Here is a 21,458-nt window from a genome sequence, read left to right as displayed (position 1 = left end):
ACACTCAGAAGAAAGCTGTTTGGTGTAGTATCAGTCGAACGCATTAAATGTAAATGGAGCTATAACTTATGCTCTCGGTGTCTATAAAGTATGACTGACCTTTTGTCCCCGTGAACCATAACAACTCCAGCATCAATGCAGTCATCTTTATGTTAAAATGATAGGTTTACCATTGCTTAGATTCTACTGCTGTTGTACTCCAACACAACAAGAGGCACAACTATATACAACATGAAGGCAACTTGGAATAGCATGTGGATTTATAGTAAGATGTAATAGGATGCATTGGGGACAGTAATTCTATTACTAATCATGTCTTTAGGAAAGAGGGATTCAGAAATTCAATGCTCCATGAAGTTTTTTTCAGCATGTGTGTTTTTTTTAACGTGTTTATTTCTTCTCTGTGTCTCTCTGTTCCTGCAGTTACGTTGTTGGACTCCATGTCAGCTTTAGCCGACCTGGGCTGGGAGGCTTACCCTAATGAGGGGGTGAGTATCAGCAGTACACACCACACACACACACACAGACTAACTAACAAACAAAAAAATCATCCTCTCTTAATGTTGGTACTAGCACCGGAGGTAAAATCTGATCATAACTCACAGTATGGGTTGGATTGGTGTTTTATTTTCAGGCACCAGGCAGGGATTCAGAGCTGGCAGCAGCACTGGAGTGTGTGTTTTAGAGAGCACTGGGTTCTTGAGTTTTTTCTTGCTAAATCGGGAGTCTGCAGGGGGAATTTACAAATTATTTCCACTGTGCTGAAAACACTGTGCCACTGGAGCTTCCATTTATTACAGATTGCGATAGCTGGGATGGAGTGAAGGGATAGGGTGGAGGGGTAAATACTCTTACATAAGAGGGCATGGTGTGTTATTTGCATGCGTGTATGTGTGTGTGGGGGTTGCATAACTAGCCTTTTGCAGGTATAGGGACCTAGGGAGTCTGCAGTGCAGCCACCATGAATCAGAAAATGACATGAGAGGAGAGGAAGAGGGTGAGAGCGGGTAGAGGAAGAACGACATAGTGCCTTCAGTAAAGAAATAAAAGCGGTTTCTGTATGTCACTGCGGCGTAGGAGCTGTTCAGTGGATGAATTCCATTTCCTCTTGAGTCACACTTCCTCTCCACTATTCAGAATCAGTGTGTTAAATTGCAGGATGCCACACGCGGTTTCATGCTTGTGAGCAGCAGAGAGGCAGCTGAAGTGAGCACAGTGAAGCAAGGTTGTTTTCTCAAGCAATCAAGGGTATCAGGTTCACTTAATTGAAATGCTCTGATTGTATGGCCGTACTGTGGATGTTTGTGTACTTTTTTTTTCACTGAGGTACTTATAGAAGAAGCAAAATGTGTTCCATCTGTGGCTAAATCAAAAAGTTTGAAAACCTTTGTACACAAGTAGTTTTTTTTTTTTTTTTCAACTATGGCTCAGTATGGGGTGCCTCAGTTATGTTAGAGTCCCCTGAAAAAATATGTCTTGGCTGGGAAGAAAATTGTATATAATAAACTCCTTCTGTTATATATTTTTTTCTTGTCTGTCGAATAAATACATCAAATAGATCCTTTATCACACAATATAAAGTGATATGTTATAAAAAGAAAATAGCTTTGTTTGAGTTTCTTCACTTTGGCATTAACCTGTTTTATCCGACCAAAGAAATGATTAAATTGGTTAAAGTGTTCATGGTCATTCTCACTTTGTCTTGGGGTACATGAAGCCAATGCTATCATCCTCCTAGTTAGACATGATTCTGCTGCTCAATGTCATCCTCGTCAATAAAGAAGCCAAATGCAAAAAGATAAATTGCATGAAATAGATTTGCTGTTATTTGTAAAGCCCTTAGGTTTTGAGTGGAGGCGAGGTTAGTTAGTGGCTCCTTTCTTCAATAAAACCAGGCCTGTATTGGAGGATGAGCACATTCTGCCCTTTTTTTTTTTGTCAGCAGATTGATTTTAAATACTGCAGGGAGAAAAAAGTAGAAAAGAAGATGTGAATGACAGGCTCTTACTGCATCACCAAGTTAAACAACTTCTTTTACCTTGTCATGCTATCCGGAGAAAAACCACCCTGCCAGCATGGCTTGAATTTTTGCACCACCTCACTTCACCTCAGCTTGGAACAAGTCTCCCAGTCTGTGTTGCATTAGGGCATCATTGTTACAGTTTGGCTTCATGAAGCCAAATGCTTTTGCCAAATTAAAGGTGCTTCTACTTGTCATTCCAGGAGAGACAGCACTTCTTGTATTCTATGATGATGTAAAACTCTTGTAACTATACCTCAATTTGAACCATAAAACAAATTTAATCTAACCTGGCAACATACATCATAAAAAGCAATATAGAGACTAGCAGAGGCTGCCAATCCTGCTGGCAGCAGTGTTATTTGTTTACGATATCTGTACATATGTCTCAAAATGAATGTGGTGAGGTCTTCATAGAAATGCTGCATGGATCTAATGCAAACAAGAAAAAGCAATAGAGTGTCATGGCTGTGAGAAGGTCTTATGTTTCATATCAGTTGGATTATCTAGTTGACCTTTGGACTTTCAGCCTGGGGATTGGTCTCAGTGAGAGCCAATTCCCACCAATTGGAGACCACTGTCTTCCTGAATTAGTCCAAAGCCACACTTGACCCCGCCAGGTCATACTTAATCCAAGCCGGATGCGCCTCAGACTGAGCGGAGCCACCCACTTCTGTCACTGGGCAGGGGTGTTCCTCGTGAGGGACACAAAACAGATACATCGTAATGATGTAAAATGGGAGGCCCCACCACATCTCAACTCCCCCAGAGGCAACTCAGCCCTCAGCGCTCCCTCCCCTCCTCTTATCTTCCATCCCTGTCTTTCCTCTCACTCCCCCATCACTAAGCCAGAGTTTGTTCAAAGTTAGGAGGCCAGTTATGTCCTCGTAGGTGTGCCCATCAGATGATTGCAGTGGGAGGGATGTTATGTTAAGCTTGTGATTGGTTGAACTTAAACCCCGATCTGACATCTCTGGTTCACTTCAAAGCAATCAAGCAGGCTCTGTGCTGACTGGCAAAGGGAATTGAGGGTTCAGGGAGAAGGGTTTCATGCTGAATGTTAATTGGTGTTCAGGCTGAACCAACACACGCAGCAGTTGTCACTGTGTGTGTGTTTCCAGAATAAGAAAGGGAGTTTGAACTCCTCAGCCTATCCAAACATCTCCCCCCTTGTGTTTTTGGTGGATTTTCTTTCACAGTAGCTGGTGTGTCATTAGCAAATACGGAGGCAAGCAGGTTGTTTTCACGCTCATAAACACACCTGTGCTTTATACTGGGCTAAAGTGACAGTCAACAGATTCGCCAACTAGGGAAATAAGTCACTCACCAGGAAATGGCAGTAATCCAACCACTCCAAACTCTGTCTACAAAGAAATAAACAAAGACATCATAAAGCCCTCTTTATCCCTCAATGACTATTCCCATAAATGCTTTAATCACCACTCCTCTGGGACTCAGCTTTGTGTGGGTGTGTGTGTGTGTTTGTGTATGTGTGTGTGCGCAACGGTCCTGTGATGTCCGACTGGTCTCAGCTCTGCACAGATGGGTCTATTTAGCTGCCAGGCGCGCCCGTACTACACCAACATTCATTCCTCTCTCTTTTTCTCCCTGCGTCGAGTATTTTGTTCTTTTAATTGAATTGTGTGTGGTTGTTACAACTCCCAGTTGTGTGCATACGAATGTCACGCAAAAATCCATTGATACATCCGTAATATCATCAAACTTTAAACTGGCTGTCAGGCACATTTGTGCCTTCTGATTCTTCTGCTATTTCTTCTAGTTCTTTCTGTTCCTGTCGTTAAAGGACTTTTGGGTCAGGACCAAGAGAGATCTGGTTTTGTTCAACGTCCAGGCTGTGGAGATTAAAAGCATCTGAGTGTGCGAGAGAGCTGGCGAGTTTGTGGAGGTTTATGTGCAAATGTGTGTGTTTTACATGGGTCTGTTTTAGCGCTCAGGACTCAGGTGAAATGTGTCAAGTTTTTGCCAGGTTTTTTTGGGTTGTCACATCAAATTAACCTCAAGAGCTTGGACTTCTTTCTCTCTCTGTTTTCTCTCCTTTCTTTCACTAGCCTCTCGCTTCATTTACAATTCTGGTTGGACTTGAATTTTAGGATGCGTTGGGGATGACAGGTAGTTACTTCTAGGGGCCTAGATCTCCGTGTGAGCATGCTTCATTGAATGCAGGTGTGTATGCACGTTTGAGTGTGTGCATACAGTATGTGTTCATGCTGTGTATTATGTTATTACATGGTTTGACTACTGTAAAGTGGTATGTGCAGCTTCATGCTTCTTTCTGAAGATGATGACAGGAGCTCTGAACAAAGATGGTGGTCCTCTCATCCGTCACCACAAACTGGGACTGTGGGTTTCGGTGTGTGTGCGTGTCCAAGCAAATCCAGTTAGTGTCGTCTCTAATAGATAGATATCTTGAGACACTGAAGCCACATTGGTTTATTTTCCTTTTCATCAAGGAATAGAAATGTTCTATGTGTGTGTTGATGGTATATACGTGTGTGTAGATAGAAATGTTTTCCTGCTCATACGAGAAGTGTTCTCAATTACTGCCTTAGTCAGAAGTGGAAACAGATGGTAACAGATGACAGGAGACAAAGTAGCTCTGTCCTACCTACTCCTTCTCACTTTCTCTCTCCCTCCTACACACACACACACCTACCTCATAAACACTAAATCACACATGCACTTCAGAAAAACACTCTCACTGTCTGCACACGTGCAGCATTGACAAAGACACTCCTTCAGTCCTTTTGACACAGATCATCACTCATATTCACCCAGACATGGAAACAGAACATGCAGGCTTAGTGTTGGTTTGCACTAAACCGCAGTTCATTGAACTTGCGCCCAGTTTCCCATAAGCAATCTTTGGACTGAGATCTCCTTTGTCTATTGATGAGTGCTGAAATACGATGAGCTTGCAGCTGAGTGGTGCTGTTGTCAAGCCGGCCCTGTGCTAGTCATTGTCACTCCACCCTGGTTACACAGTCATCCGCTTGATTTTGAAATCTAAGTTGTATAGTTGAAAGGATTTTCACATCAACTCAACCATTTCCCAGCAGCTCATCCATTTACTCTTGTTTCCTCTCTGCGTTCTACTGTCTTTGCTCCCTTTATCCCACTTCTTTCTCTTAAATACCATAAAAATGGCACCTGATAAAGGTGGAAGATCCTAAATCTGCCACAGAAACTTCCTGAATAGTGAAATAACCATACCAAATATGTTGTACCTTTCTCAGCTAACAGACTCCCCTTGCTTTTTCCTCTCCCTCTCTGTCATCCTCAGTGGGAGGAGATCAGCGTGATGGATGAGAGAAACACCCCGATGAGGACCTATCAGGTGTGTAACGTCATGGAGGCCAACCAGAACAACTGGCTGAGGACGCGCCACATCAGCCGAGAAGGAGCACAGCGTGTCTACATTGAGATCAAGTTTACCCTGAGGGACTGCAATAGCCTGCCCGGCGTTCCCGGTACCTGTAAAGAGGTCTGCATCACTTAACATACACAGGATAATACACATGCAGCCTTTTTAACAGATGAGGAGCAGGACAGTAGATAACAACTGGTGTGTGTGTTTAAGTTCTCCTGTTGCATTTTTCTTGCTGGTTTGTTCACTCTTGGTGAGAGGAGAATTGAATTTTGACTTCAGCTCCATGGGGCCTTGTGCAGGAAAGCAAGTAAAAAAGACAACTCTTTTGTTGAAGATCAATAGCACAGGGGTGGGTTTGATATGGAACATAGTGGAGGCAGGGGAGTCTGGGGTTTGCCTCAAAAATCATTCTGCAAAGGTACAGAATATTCTAGCTCTGCTCTTTGCCTTTGGATAAAGCTGAATTATCTATAATTTAATCAGTACTTTCTTTCACTTCTCTAATGTGTAACTTAGTAGATTTACAGTACATTGTATGTCATGAAAATGCTAGAATAATTAGAAAACAAATGAAGACATGAACAAATTGGAACAAATCTACCCTACAGCGCTCGTAATGGCAGCTTTGTGTACTGTGCTTAGCTTATCAACTAAATCAGCAAATTAACTTTAATGACACGTCTTTGTTTTCAAATAAACCTGCCTGGTCTTTCATAATGATGTTGGATGATGTAATTTGGCTGTAGCAGAAAATGTCCATCCATCCAGCCATTCACTATACTACTTAGTCCTGTTCAGGGTCATGGTGAGAGCTGGTGCCAATCCCAGCAGACATTGGGCGAGAGGCGGGGTACACTCTGGACAGTTCGACAGTCTATCACAGAGCTGACACAAAGAGAGAGACAACGACTCACACACACTTCACACCTATGAGGAGTTTAGAGTCACCAATTAGCCCAAATCCAACTGTTATGTCTGTGGGTGGAAGCTGGAATACCTGAAGAAAGCCCACAGAGGCACGGGGAGAACATGTGAACTCCACACAGAAAGACCCCAGGTTCAAACGGGATTCGAACCTTCTTAGTGAATGAGGACTGTTAGAAATTTATATTTTAGATGAGGTTAAGCATAGGCTGAATTGTTGTTTGTGAAGTACATGAAGCCAGTTTACACAAGTACATATGAAATAAAGGTTAAATCATTATAGGGAATTAGTTTAAGAATGAGAATTGCAGCAATGTGCCGGTTTTGCTGTTACCATGTTAACATATATATTAAACTAAGGCCTGACAACAACGGGTAGTTTTTGTCTACTATAGTTTCAGTCAGTGCTTAATTAGGCACGTTATACTACATTACACTGCAGAGCAGCTCAAGGACGTTATATCTCATTAATATCTTTTACAACATTAAACATGCTTTTATTTTTTTATTTTACTATTCTTTCCATGGGATGCACACTCAACACAAACACACATGTACATGCACAGATGGAAGTGCACGTTAATGGCTAATGAATAGATAAATAGACGAGAGGCCAGAAAAGAATGATGTGAGAAAATAGCTGCAGAATGAAACAGATGACACTCTAGCAGGTTCTTTTGTGGCTCCCCGTATATTTTAACTTCTGATTCTTTTGCTGTTTTACTGTCCCCCATTCTCTCGTATCAGCCTGATATCACTGCTCCTCTGTATTCATTTCTCCCTTCTTTGTCTGCCCTCTGTACCCTTTTTACTCTCATTATATCTCCAGAATGAGTAGTGGTGATAATATGAGACCGTATAGAGCTGCGCTTTTGTGAAACTGCAGACAGTGTTGCTGACTGGCCATCGAGACAGATGGACTGAGATTTGAAGAGAAGCAGCAGAACAGCTAGAGAGCTTGGGGAGCCTTGTTAAAACTTCATATTAAATAGACATACTCCTTTTTATCTGTCTGGCTTCACTGTGTGTTACTTCATTTAGTCTAGTAAATTATATTTCTAGTATTTGAAAGGTGACAGACAGTGTTTTTGTTTTGCAGACATTCAACATGTACTACTATGAGTCCAATAATGCCAACCTATGGTTCATCAAGGAAAGCCAGTATGTCAAGATTGATACAATTGCTGCAGATGAGAGTTTCACACAGGTATGGACACAGACAAACACTCAGGTATTGTATATGTGTGTATATATATATATATATATATATATACACACACACACACACACACACACACATATATATATATATATTTATATATATATATATATATATATATACACAACATAAAATAAGTACATTATAGTGCAACAAATATTATAAAATTGTAAAATGTCCTTTGTCCACAGGTAGACGTTGGTGACCGTGTCATGAAGCTGAACACGGAGGTGCGCGACATCAGTAACCTCAGTAAAAAGGGTTTCTACTTGGCCTTCCAAGATCTGGGTGCCTGCATTGCGCTGGTCTCCGTCCGGGTCTTCTACAAGAAGTGCCCCCTCACTGTACTTAACTTGGCTCAGTTCCCTGACACAATAACGGGTGGAGATACAGCACTAGTGGAGGTCCATGGTGTGTGTGTTAATGCCTCAGAGGAGTTTGAGGCTCCCAAGATGTACTGCAGTGCAGACGGAGGCTGGCTGGTTCCAATCGGGAGATGTGTGTGCAAACCGGGCTTTGAGGAAAACAAGAACATCTGCCAACGTGAGTTGGATGGGTGTCCTGAGGACATGCATGGAATGATTTTATTAGGGTGGGAGTGTGTATTTGCGTGTGTGTGTGTGTGTGTGTGTGTGTGTGTGTGTGTGTGCGTGAAAAAGTCATATTAGAAAGCTAGAGAGAAATGTGCACGGTATTTGCTTCGATGTATTTGTGTTTATGTGAAATGACTAATGCACAGGTCTCTGAATGGTTTGCATTACCATCTCAAAGACCTTGTCACTCATTAACAACACAATGCAATTGTATCCATTATCCTCTCTACAATATAATATATAGTTAATACATGTTGGTACATCTGTGCACACCTGTGTCTTTCTGGAGTGGTTGTGCAGAGAAACTTCTGCATTCTACCAATTTTGCTGAGAAGCTGGGGACAGAATGACAATGACTCTATTCTGGTTGCTGATGCACCTTCTGTGTGTGAGCATGTGTGACTTTGTGTGTGTCAGCATAGGTGTCATCAGTCCGAGTGACTTTTATACACTGAGGACAATTCTTGCCGAGGAAAGGGTAGGAGTTGCTTTGGGGCATTCCATCTCTTTTTTTTTTTTTTTTTTTTTGGAGTGTATGTTTCTCAGAGCTGAATATCTCATTTCCCCTGCTGAGTAGGGGAGAGTTGTATGAGTGTGTGTGAGAAGGTGCACATTGATGTGTGTTTGTGTTGCAGGAGAAGGAGGAAAAGGTATGCCTTAGGAAGCAGATTATTGAGTCGTAAAACTCCACAGATGGTGTGTGCAGTGTGTGTGTGTGTACTGAGTGTGCATGCATTTGAGTGAGCAAGCTGTATTAGACTCACACCGTCACCTGTCCCCACAGGCTCACTTCCTCCCCAAAAAGAAAATGGAATCATAGATATTCATCACTGCAAACTTGGAGTCGGTGCACATAATGCAATTTCAGTTGTTTTGGAGAAGCAGCAGCCAAGGCACCCAGAAAACTTGGCAGTTGGGCCTTAGAGAAAAGTGAATAAGAACAAGCTGTACTCTACAGTTCGCAGTCTGGTAATGTGCACAGATTGCGGCTGCATCTCAATCGTGAAATGCCGACTGCTGAGCCGCATATCTGTCTTGCAAAATGACATGCTCTGGTTATTTGACAGGTGATCTCACTGACGGGTTTGCAGAGTCTATTGGTCTGCGCCACATCCCCTTACTGAAATTGTATTTAAAGTGAGTCTTAGCAGCAAAGCGGTTGACCTCAGTGATCTCCATGACCTCATTGGTTTACTCCCTGAGTCTTATCACTCCACAGAGAATAAAAGAGCGTAGTATAAGCACGTTTAACAAGATAGCCTTAACTCAATAACAGTATCCTTTAGTGTGTATGCGTGTGTGTGTGTGTGCTGTAGTTGTGTGTAGAGTAATGATGGAGTTTTATTGACAGTGTCTGGTCAGAGGTCAGGAAAGATATGTGTCCCTTGTCTAATAAGTTGTGGTCACTGCAGATGTGCTGTGCAGGGAAAACAGGTGTCCAATATTTGTGTTGCAGGAAGGAAAGCCAGGTTTTCGGTTTCACGTCGTTTCAAGGGAGATTTTCTGGTGCAGCAATTATTCTGGAAACAATCAAAAAGCATTTTCCAATAGATTTTAATTCCTTCATCGTGAATTGAAGTTCCTTTGCTGCAGGGCTGTCTGCGCCACCTACTTGGTATTAGGAAAAACATTTTTGTTGGATCTTGGAAAGGATTTGCATAGCAATGAAATATCCTCCTGTCCCACATATGTCAGCCTTACAGACTGCATTTGTTTGTTTCATGTGAAAGAATGCCAAATTCATACCCCAGAACCCAGCTTTCTTTTGCTAAAGTTACTTTGGTGCCTTTGCTGTTTCATCTGCACGTGCCTGTATTCTGATATTGTTCCCTGTGCTCGTCAGAACTAATATAACTGCATCTGTAATCCGTCTGCTTTTCAACAAAGACATGAGAGGACACAGAGAAGTACAACAACCCAGCACGTTGTACTTTAATGTGTCCCCGAGAGAACAAGGGCCAGGCTTTTAAAGAGTCCTCTCAGCGCTCAGCGTCAGCTCCAAACAAAAGGTTCCTGCCCTGACACAGTCTGAGGGTCTACCATAGGGAAAACACACCCCGCTAATGCATTTAAATCACCCTCTCTCGTTTGCAGTCACACAGAGATGAAGGGGTGAGGCGGGGGGAGAGAGCTTGGGAAAGAACTGGAGGGGCATGTGTAATTATCATCATTGTGCAGGTGAACAAGCCTTTTAATGGACACCTTGAATTCTCTTTCTCTTGTTCTTTTTATGTGTCTGTTTTTTTTTTCTTTTTCACCATTTAGCTGCTCCGCTGCTTGTTGCTGTTTCTAATGTTCTGTGTGAATGTTCTCACAGTGCTTTGGCCTCTTTAGCCTCCTCTCTTTGTCTCCGTGTCACTCTCCATCTCTCCTTTTGACTCTCATTCTCTCTCACTGTCTCTCTCTTTGTGTCCCTCTCTCTCTCTCTCGGTGTGAGGCGCTAATGGAATCATTACTAGCCTCTCTGTGTTAGACAAACACCAGACACCTCCAATTACAGCTTTTTTCCCTCAATCTCTGGCTTTCACCCCCCCCCCCCCCCTCTGCTATTTCCTAACCTTACTCTGGTGTCTGCTTCTATAATGGGATTGTTCTCTCTCTCTCTCTCTATGAGCCCCCTATTTTGCTCCTCACCCATCTCCTCTGATATCATCTTCCTTTTTCACCTCCCCATTTTTCTTTCTGTCCCCGTCCTCCTCTCAGCCCTCATCCCCTCTGTCTGCTCTCGTTAAACATTTATAGATCACGGGTTCATCTTTCCCTTTTTCTATTTTCCTACCCCATGCTTACTCCTTATTATAAGTGAGGCGCAAAGCGTATTTAAATGTGGATATAGGTTTTGATGCTGGACACGGGATTAAGTTATGTCTGCTAGAATGTTTTATGACAAAAATAGTGGCTGCTTCGAAAGAAGGAAGAGTATTTTTCTTCCAGTACAAACAGAGCAACTAGTAATACATGATGTGCTATTAAAAAGGAGGATTTGTGGGAAATGTGGTCTTAATTTTGAGGAAGAAAATCACCAGCATATGGCTGCAGAAGATACCAGTCATCCTGACAGTAATACTGACCTTTTGTTGATGTAAAAGGATGATGCTGCAGTGATTCTGTATTCATTGTCAGCAGGTTTCATGAAAAGACCACACACAGCAACGACCACAACAACATCGCTGTACTTTCTGGCTTTTTTAACCTGACTGTGGCACTCTGCCTAAAGGTCATTCATTCCTATTGAAGATGCATGCTGTGGAACCTGTAAAATAAGGTGTTACTGTAATTTACTAAAGCAGATGAGCACTGTGCTTATGTAGTAATACACATTTGGGTCTCTGGTGAGTGTTTAATCCAGCTGGATATTGTATATGTAAGTAACCTATAGTTATTACATATAGTCAGCTTTATCAGGTAATGTTGCAACTTTAATACATATTTGTTTCATTTCTTTTGCGTGTGATTTTGTGTTATGTCATTGACCTTTAGTTTTTGTGTTTACTGAGGCATGCACTGAACACGCTGCTGCTCTGATGGCTGTGGCTCTGCTGCTCACTCACATTAAATCATACTCATCTGCTTTGTCACCACTGGAGTTGCGTAATCTGTCTTGCTCTCATTCTTATCTAACACATACACCCTCTCTACCTTTCTGTCACATACATTTGCACATTCTTGTCATTTCTCATCCATGTCTCTCGACCCAATGCAGCCAAAGCCCCCCACCTTGTTCTCTCTCTCACTTTCTATTTTTTCTGTCTTTGTCTCTTGTGCATTCTGTTTCTGTTCTCCCTCTCTGTTTCTGTCTGCCTCTGTTTCCTCTACACCGTCCATTTCCACCTTGCCCTCTCCTGCTGTCTCTCTGTCTCACAGCTAGTAGAGAATGTAGTGAATTCTCCTCTCAAACCTCTCCTACTTTAAACCCAAGGGGTAGATGCTGAAGGGCAGGACTGTATCTTTGTGTGTGTGTGTGTGTGTGTGTGTGTGTGTGTGTGTGTGTGTGTGTGTTCTGTCCTTCGCCATGTGTCTGACAGCACCAATTACTGCCTCCGATGCCTGAAAGATGGAGTAGACGGAGTGGAGAAGGACAGACACCTGTCACCTCAACACAAGTTCTCCTGCTCTCATCTCCTCTCTCTCTTTCTCAATGGGCAAAAAATAATATAGGTCAGCCATGACATGTCCATCTGTCCATTGGCTATGCCTTTTTAATGGTCTCCTTTTTCTCTTCGTACTCATTTGTCTGATGCTGCCAGTAAGAAGCAGGAATTTAGTTTACAAGAGGAACTTTTCAAAGTCACACCATACTTCTCGTAGCGATTTCTTTTAGCTCTCCTGCTGTTCTTTTCACTTCTCAAATTGGAATGAAACCAGAGTGTGAATCACTGAGGAACAAGTCCAATGTGCATCCAATCCTGTATGAATTGTCGTGCCAATGATGTGCTCATTTGTAATGCTAAAGACAGAAGAAAGTTGGTTGGATAAACTATTGCTTGCCATGAAATTACTCCTGTGTATTTGTTTAAGACATAACATTGTAGCTTTTGGGTCAGGGAAGCATTACACCCCTTAGACCTCCAAACTGAAAACCCCATCTGACCATGACAATAGATGGGTTTCCATCTGTTTTATTTTCTGTGCATAAAAAAAAACAACTTAAAGGCAAAGTATTAAAAAAGTTCTATAATAAAAAAAAAGTTTTTCCACTTGCCTGAGGTGGAAAAAATGCTATTTTGACAAAAAGAAAATTGAGCCAGATTTAGTGACTTAATCCTGATGTACACAAACCTTATGACAAAAACATCCACGGAAGAGACAAGACATTGCTGCAGAAGAAAACAGATCTGTGTGGTGTGATAAGCAGTGTAGCATTCTTCAAATTAATACATTCAAAACACAGAAACACAACATGTTTTTCACAGTTTTGACTCATTTCATATTACCATTGGGTAAAAACCTTCATTATTCTTATAATATGTATAGTGTAGGGGATGGAGTGGCACTAATATCCACCCTCTTATGCTAATAACTTTTGCATGTGGATGTAATGCAAATGAAGTCATAACTTTTGGGAGGGACAACTAAAGCCCTACAATGTCATTTTTAGAATTTTTTACAAAACCTTGCTCAACCTGGGAAAGGGAGCTTGTCTGTGCGTCTGCCTAGTGACAAGCAGCGATCAAAGGCCTCCTGCTAAGCCATTTAGTTGATCAGACCTTGCTCTGACCCTGGAGCAGCAGGAACGGATTTGGTTTTGTTTGTTCTCTGCAAGAAAACTTACATTCTGTACAGATAATTGGAAGCTATATGATTCATGTGCTGTGAGCTATGCACTCAGATGCATATAATGAAAAAAAGAACATGGACGTGCATAGGTATACATACCTAAAAAGACTACTTGCGCATACACACACATAAACACAACAGACTTTAACACTTTATATTGCACAGGAGGATTGCAGCCCCTGTTCATAATGAAAGGGCTGGACAGGGAACAGATGTAAGAAAAGGCTAATCTTTGCACCTGTGAAAGAGATTGAGCTCATTTTCGGAGCGCTGTGTGTGTGTGTCTGTGTGTAGCTCAGTAGGGAACCTCTGTTCCTTTATTGCCTCTCCAACACAGAGCTTGATCTCTGCCGCTATCCTTACAGCAGCAGTGTGTGCATGTGCGTGGGAACATGTGTAAGAGATGTAGATGGTAGAAACAGTGGGTATTTTTATTTTGATCACATACAGACTGTGAAGGTCAAGAGCTCCCTCCTGCATGTAGTATGTTCACACACACACACACACACACACACACACACACACACACACACACACACACACACACACAACAGACACACAACCCACACAATTCTCTCATTTCTTTGCTCTTCTCTTGGTGGCAGCTCAGGGAGCTTGAGAGCACAAAGGTGTGGGTAGGATGGGAGTGGGCAGCTAACAGAAGGCTTTAGACAGCAAGTCAAGAGATTTTTGTGTGTGTAAAGTCTGTGCAATGTGTGTGTATGTAGACTGCTGCAGGCTTTGGGGCATTAAGCTGTTGAAGTGTCAGGCAGCAGGGTGTTATTACTCACCAGATGTTCTTAAAGGACAAACGGATGTATGCGACAAGTGCAGGCCAGTCATCTGTCCATCTGCCTGTGTGTGTCTTTCTGCTGCTCAACCTGTCTGACTTCACTTTTCATTTATTTGGATAATGGCAGACACCTTTGCCATCGTTTCTCCTTTATTTGCCTTTATCTCCTCTCTCTCACGTGTCCCTCCTGAAGTCCACCTCCTTTCCCTCCCTCTCTTGCTCATCTTCTCTCTTTTGTGTTTGAATAAATTACACACAAAATGACAAAGGCTTAGGTGTACTCGATGTACTCTACACACCGTGGTCCCTGTCTACATACCCACACAGCACTGACCCAGATAATGTCTGTTCACACAGAGCCTCCCAGCACAGCTCCTCTCTCGCCACGGCACATCACTCAGTAGACATAGGCTGAGTTGCTAAAAAGCCACCTTAGCACTAGGATGGTGTTTGCGCTGCTGCTGTTAGACACAATGAAACCTGAGGACATTATTAATGTGGCTTTGGGGAATGGGAGCTCATATAGCTGAGCTGGGTCTAGTGCAGTGGGTTAAAGCTGTGTGAACAAAACCTTAGAGAAAAAGAGGAAAAAGAGGAAAAACAGGGAAAGGACTGAAAAACTGTTAACGCATGTTTCAACTCTACATGTCCTCATATAGCACTATTCCCTACAGACGGCAAGAGGAGGGACGTGTGGAGGGAGAGCGTGTCTCTTTGTCTCTTTCGGGTACAGTTTCCATTAATTGGCTGTGTTCCATATGCAGTTGAGTTCCAGTTAGGGATAAACATGTGCAAACTCGTGGGAAAGTTCATAACTCTCACATTTATGTAGTGTTGAATTAGTGGTGAATTTGCTCCTTTTAAGATCTAAAGGTTTCAGAGAAGGTGAGTGTGTTTGCAGAAGAGAGCAGAGGAGTCGTGCAGACAGCCAGCGGGTCTGCCGAACAGAAAGCGCAGGAACAGGAAGGCAGCCACTGACCCTTTCCCATTATCCCCCTCCTTATTTCTCTTTCTGGTTTATGGATAGCTTCCAGATGTGCGATCAGCCTGTCAGACTGATTGGGCCAGTGTTGCACAGGCGTTATTTCTCAGCTCCAAACACAGCGTACAGATGCAGCACCAGCCGAAGTCTAATTTGTTGCTGTTTTTATATCCAGTACAGCTGCACTATTGTTCTACAGCCAAGAGGAACCATTCAGAAAATTCAAATAGACTTTTCAGCTCCGGTTTCAGTCAGAACAAAGAACGGTTAAACAGGACTTGATGAGAGATGTGACAAATTATGTTGAAGTTTTAAATATGGTTGCAGGATCACAGGTATGAATGTGACATTTCTACAGTGGCTCCAGGCTTGTGACTGTGGCTTTGAATAGGTAAATGCAGCCGTAGGCCAGACATGTTTACTGGTAATGATTTGATTTTCTAGAAGGGGAAATGTGAGACAAACAAAGTGCACAGAGAGAAAGGGGTAGATGCATGTCAGTGTTCTGAAAACAATAGGAAATGAGTTTGGTGTTGTGGCCTGCTGATTTGGCCCTCTGAGCTGGAGCAGCAGCTCAAGGTGTGACCCTCAGCTCCATTTGGAGAGGATAACATCTCCTGTCAGTTACAGGTCAACAAAACACAAAAAACATGCAATTTGTAGAAAATAAAAGTCACTACCAAGATGTTCATTGTTATTTGCCACCCAGCGGCATTCATCGTTATGATAAAGTCATCATTACTTTCTAGGATTGCTTCAAAAGCAGATGTAATGATTTTGTTATATGAGATGAAAAGCTCCTGTGCTGCTGAGCTGTGCAGATTATTATGGAGAGCAAAAAAAGTTGTTTACCATGAGCTGGTGATATGCAACAACCCTGACTTTCTATACAGCGATGAATGGAAGTGTTTAAAGCAAAGTCTGTTTATTCACTACACAAATACAAACAGAGATGTATACTCTACAATGTGTACACACTCCTAAACTAACTTCATATGATTTTCAATGTTTTATTTTTCATTGCCTTGAGTGAGGCAGCAACTCAAGTGTTTCTTTTTCTCAGAGTTTCCTTTGCTTTTGTGTTGGCTCTTTCTTTATAAAACACTGATAATGATGTGTCTTTCTCCCATGAATGAGAATACAATGCCTGAGTACAGATTTTCCTGCTATTGTCAATTTGCTGCTGCCCATCCCAGATTAAAGACACCCACACAGATGTACCAGTCACTTGACAGGTACATCTGTGTGAGTGTGTGTCTGACTGACACAAAGACAAAAGCACAGGGCTCTCCTTTCCTCCTCCGCCTGAGAGAATGAATTATTGAGAATGATGAACTGAAAATAACGTGGGCGAGGAAAGGAGGTGCGCTGCTCCTCCTACACACACTCTGCTGGTCACGGGGCTGTCCGATGTGAGCACGTTTACTGATATAATGTGTGTGTATCTGGGGAGACATGAAGGGGTGTGTGTGTGTGTTTATAGTGTGTTAAAGCTCTGTCGGGTCGGGTTTTATGGAAGATGTTTAAGCTACATGTCTGTCTAGGGAAAGAATGTGTGTGGTTATAGTGAAAGTTCAAATCCTTTGTGTGTTGTGTTTTTATGTGCATCGGTGTGCGTGCCTATGCTCAAAAGGAGACGGTGCATCTTTGTGTCACTCTGGCTTTTTATCTTGATAGCAAAATAGACAGAAGACTTACCCAGACTGTGAAGCGAACTCCCAGCAGACTCCTTCTATAGCCCTCTCTGGCGATCTCTCTCTCTCTAACTCTCATTCTTTCTGTCCCTTGCTCATGACCTCTTTCACAGAGACACACCTGGTATCTATTTAATCTGTTTTTACGCTGCAGGATAATCACCCCAGCTCAAAATTAGTGAGCTATTATCTTTGGTTACCATTAGAAAAGTTGGTCTGTCTGTGTAGATGTGTGCTTGGCATTAATTGTACTGAAATTGATGTCGCTCCAGGTGACATTTTAGTGGTTTGTGTGTGTGTGTGTGTGTGTGTGTGTGTGTGTGTGTGTGTGTGTGTGTGTGTGTGTGAACACATGGGTGACTAGTCTTACCCATATTGTGGGGAGAGAAACCTGTTTACATGCTCAAATTGACTTGACTTTTTCATAGTGGCTACCATGTAAATGAAAGAATATTAGGGTGACAGTAGGGTTAGGATAAGGTTAGGGTTAGGGTTAGGTAAATAGTGGATAGGGATAAGGTTAGGCTATGTCTTCAGGAAATTAATCTAAATCTCTAGTGCCCATGAGGAATGAAAACAAATGTGTGTGTGTGTGTGTGTGCGTGTGTGCGTGTGTGTGTGCGCCTGTCAGTGAGAGAGTAAATATTTGTGTAGGAGCTCTGGAGAAGGTCAGGGTCAACGTATGACAGACAGCCCACTGGGAAATAAGACACACATACAAAGAGAGACTCACACTCACACACACTCACACACACACACACGCACGCACACACACACACACACACACACACACACACACACACACACACACACAAATAAAGAAGGTAAAGTAGAGATGGCCGAAGAGAGAGAGGGAGAGAAAGACAGAGACAGGGAGGACACAAACAGAAAAATAGAAATGCACAAGAGGAAAAACAGAGAGAGAGAAAAACAGGAACAGAGAAAGAAAACACAGATATGGACAGAATGAGGAAGAGCGAGAGCTTCATCCCATAGTTCCCCTTGGCCGCTCACAGTAATTGGCTAGCATCCAGAGGACAGAGAGTAGATCAGAAAGCAGTCTGAGTGTAGTCATGTGCTTCATGTACTGGACATCACAAAGCATATATATTCGGTTTGACCGTGTGTGTGTGTGTGTGTGTGCGTGTGTTTGTGTGTGTGTGTGTGTACTGAGGTGTACACTGTGAAGGGGGTCAGAGAAGTCATAAACACAGTGAAGGTCTGTACTGAGGTGTCAGTCATTGAGGCCTATGTCTTCCAGTGTGGACACGGCTCATATCCCACGTCTGCTCTACAAGCACATGATTCCGCCTCATCTATCTCTAGCAAAAGTCTCTAGCAGCCAAAACTGCAAGGCTCCTATACAGCAGAGATGTTCATGATAGTTAGAGTCCAGTTCAAGTCTGAGCTCTCTGGGGTAGGAGTATGAGTCAAGTCTTAAGTTTTTAATATTTCCATCTTCACATGTCTATTCCTTAGCATCTGACATGGGCCCACATTTGATAAATATGTTTACTGATGTCTGACAGGTTACGTCAACACTTGTTATATAGTTGGAAGGATTTTATCGTTGACAGACATCAAAAGACTGACAAAGTTTAATTATTGATTTCAAGCATGTGATATTTATTCATTTATTCTAATTATGTAGTGGGATGCCTGTGCATGCTTTTTTTTTTCTTTATTGTATAAATGATTTTTCAGTGGCTTTTTCTACCAGAACTGCAGTTCTGTGGGGAAATACTAAAACTCTGACAAAAATATAGTCAAACATTGAGTTTCCAAGGTTAGAATCAAAGTAAAGTTAGTTCAAACTGGTTTCCACAGTATACTGGTATGCAATCACCTAAGCTGCTGGTGAACACTAACCTATCTGAAACTGATAGTTTGCTGTCAATTCAATTTGATTCACGTTGCATTGAAAATCTACATATGCACACAACGGCTTCTGCAGTGTGGTTGATGTTTACAGGTGACAGCCTAAGCAATAACTATATATAATATTCATGTCTGTTTCATTTCTTACATGTACTTCCCATGTTTGGGTCAAATTTGAGGTTAAACTAAACCAGCAATTACAGTCTCTGATCAGCTACAGCTCTTTTCCCTAAAGGAAAAGTATTTTCTAGTTGATCAAAGTGACTGTTCTGCATATTTTTTTAATCAACATCTAAAAAGAAACCACATGGATCACTGGAGTAGTGATGTAAAAGTAACAGTTTGAGGTGTCTGAGGGAAAATGTTTTTGATATGTTAAATAATGGTCAGATTTTTCAGTCTGTAGTGGAAAGTGCCACACAAAACAAAGTGAAAATACAAAGAGATTAGAATTATGTATTATGATTATAATTCTTTCAATGAGGAATAAAGAAAGGAAAAGCAGGCTTGATCAGGATCTGTGTGTGTGTGTTTCACAGGATTAGTAGTAATGGTGAATATTATGGTGTTAAAGGTTGTTATAAACTGATTAGGGATTAAAGCATCTCAGCAGGGGTCAGGACACTGATGCCGACATCTCTGCTCCACACAAACCTCCTTATTACTACACACACACACACACACACCTACACTAATACTGTACACTTCGTTCTGGTCTCTGTGCCAAAAACAGTATTGCAAACAAAAAACCCCCACAGCTACACATATTATTTGCACTAATCAGCAAAGGAAATGGTTGCGGACGCAAACACACACTCATTCACGTGTCACGTTAATCTGCAGCACTTAGAGTTACAGTGTATAATGAATGCAGTACATGTTTACATCAATTCTACTGCCCTTTTTTGCATATAATGATTTCTTCCCACTCAAATGTATGAGGTTCTTTTTTAACTTGGTCTCTAAGCTTGACATCAGTTTTACTAAAAGCGTGTTTCATGGCAGTGTACACAATAGCACAAACACACACAGATGTGACCCTGGTGGCCGTAAAGCACGTCAGACTCAATCTCGTCAGATTTCTCCACTGACGCTTGATGTATCAATTTTTAAGTAGCTGGTCTCAGCTAACGCCTGGATGCCCCCCCCGACACACACACACACACACACACACACAGGCTGCTCTGTGCTCCAGGAGATGTGGATGGGGTACTAGAAGGGTTCCATCTTGAAAGCCTGTTGCCATGGTGACCATTATGGAGCTCATCTCCCATGGGCCAGCATGCTTTACACAACTTCCCTCTCAAAAGATCGCACACATGGATATACACTCTCCTTCAGCATCCCCCCCCCCATCCACAATCTCACACACACACACACACGCACACACATATAAACACACAAAACCGCAGAGTTTTCTCCTCTTTCTGCCCTTTATGGTAAAGCCGGCGGGGAGCCAGTGTTTGACTTGAACCAAACACGACAGAAAGCAGGAGAACAGAGCTATAAACAGCTAAAGTAGAAAGAACATTTGAAAGAGAATTGGAGGAGAGGAGAAAACCCGCAGCCAGGCAGAGGAAGTGTTTGTTTTATAAAAGTGCAGCTGAAGTGATTTTGCATATGTACAGAACCGCTTGGCTGACTGTAATTATAATGTAATAACTTTGACTGTGTGCTTCTGTGTGTGGCCCGTTAACTGACTACAGTTACCAGCTTGTGTCATTTACACAAACAGCTCTTAAACGTGACTTAGCATGATGAAACCATGTGACCATGCTGCTGGAAACAAGGTCGATGAGTGGTGAGACTGGAACCAAAGCTGTCAACACGTATTCACATTACAACATTCAAATCTCGCTCTGCACGTTCTGCGCTGGTTGGTGCAGTATTTCCCTCCCTGAAACTCCTAGGGGTGCTGTACAAAATGGCGTCACCTTAGTCGCCATGCATTTCTGAGATTCAGTTTAACAATCTTAGTTGCTGCATCTCCACGCTGATACTTCATCAATTAAATAAGCTGCGGTACAGCTGCTTGCTGGTCTGATGGTAATTTCTTACTGTCCAGTTGGAGAAATTTGAAAATGCAAGTAGGCTAATTTGTTTTTCACCATTCTAAGCAGTGGTCAGCAGTGATAGGCTATACCCACAAAAGGTCAGCACAGCTTGGGTCAAAATTCAAAAAAGTTGAACTTTCAGCACAACCCTTCTCCACTGTGTGTGCTGTGAATGTGCGAGCAGAGCCAGCAACGCACACAACACACACAACAATGAGGAGGCGCGTGCAAAAACAGCTTATTGATAGTGATAAAGCAAAACAATAAGTCAAGAGATGCTAATAAGTTTTGTAGCTGAGGAGAAACTGCAGAGTCGGGTGATAATTCATCAGTATGATCGACCTCTTAGATTGAACATAGAAATGTGACCCATTTCTTGACCCCCATTATAACTATATTGATTAATACAATTTTCAAGGCCGTATCTTTGTGTCATGGAAAACTATAACAGGCCTTTTTAACTGTTTTCTGAAATTTTATAAATGATTGAAAAAATAGATCAGTACTTAACAGAGCAGAATAGAATAGAAATAGAGTAGAACAGACCAGATCAGCTCATAGTATACAATGTTTTGCCAGAGGACACAGTGAGGCTGGTCCCTTCTCAATCAGTGCATGGTGACTGAGGGTGTGTCA

General features: G+C 42.2%; 1 protein-coding gene across 5 annotated transcripts in view; it reads left to right on the top strand.

The window, feature by feature from the left end:
• Window positions 1-21,458, top strand: part of epha4b (eph receptor A4b) — an 81,697-nt gene that overhangs the window by 14,779 nt on the left and 45,460 nt on the right. For all 5 annotated transcript variants that reach the window (XM_026313067.2, XM_026313065.2, XM_026313064.2 and 2 more), the window contains exons 2-5: window positions 424-488; window positions 5,322-5,522; window positions 7,432-7,539; window positions 7,743-8,094. In XM_026313067.2, coding sequence (XP_026168852.1) covers window positions 424-488; window positions 5,322-5,522; window positions 7,432-7,539; window positions 7,743-8,094 — 726 coding nt within the window. The remainder of the gene's footprint in view (window positions 1-423; window positions 489-5,321; window positions 5,523-7,431; window positions 7,540-7,742; window positions 8,095-21,458) is intronic.

Source organism: Mastacembelus armatus, chromosome 17, assembly GCF_900324485.2.
Source record: "Mastacembelus armatus chromosome 17, fMasArm1.2, whole genome shotgun sequence".
Lineage (NCBI taxonomy): Eukaryota > Metazoa > Chordata > Actinopteri > Synbranchiformes > Mastacembelidae > Mastacembelus > Mastacembelus armatus.
This window is presented reverse-complemented; position numbering and strand designations above follow the sequence as displayed.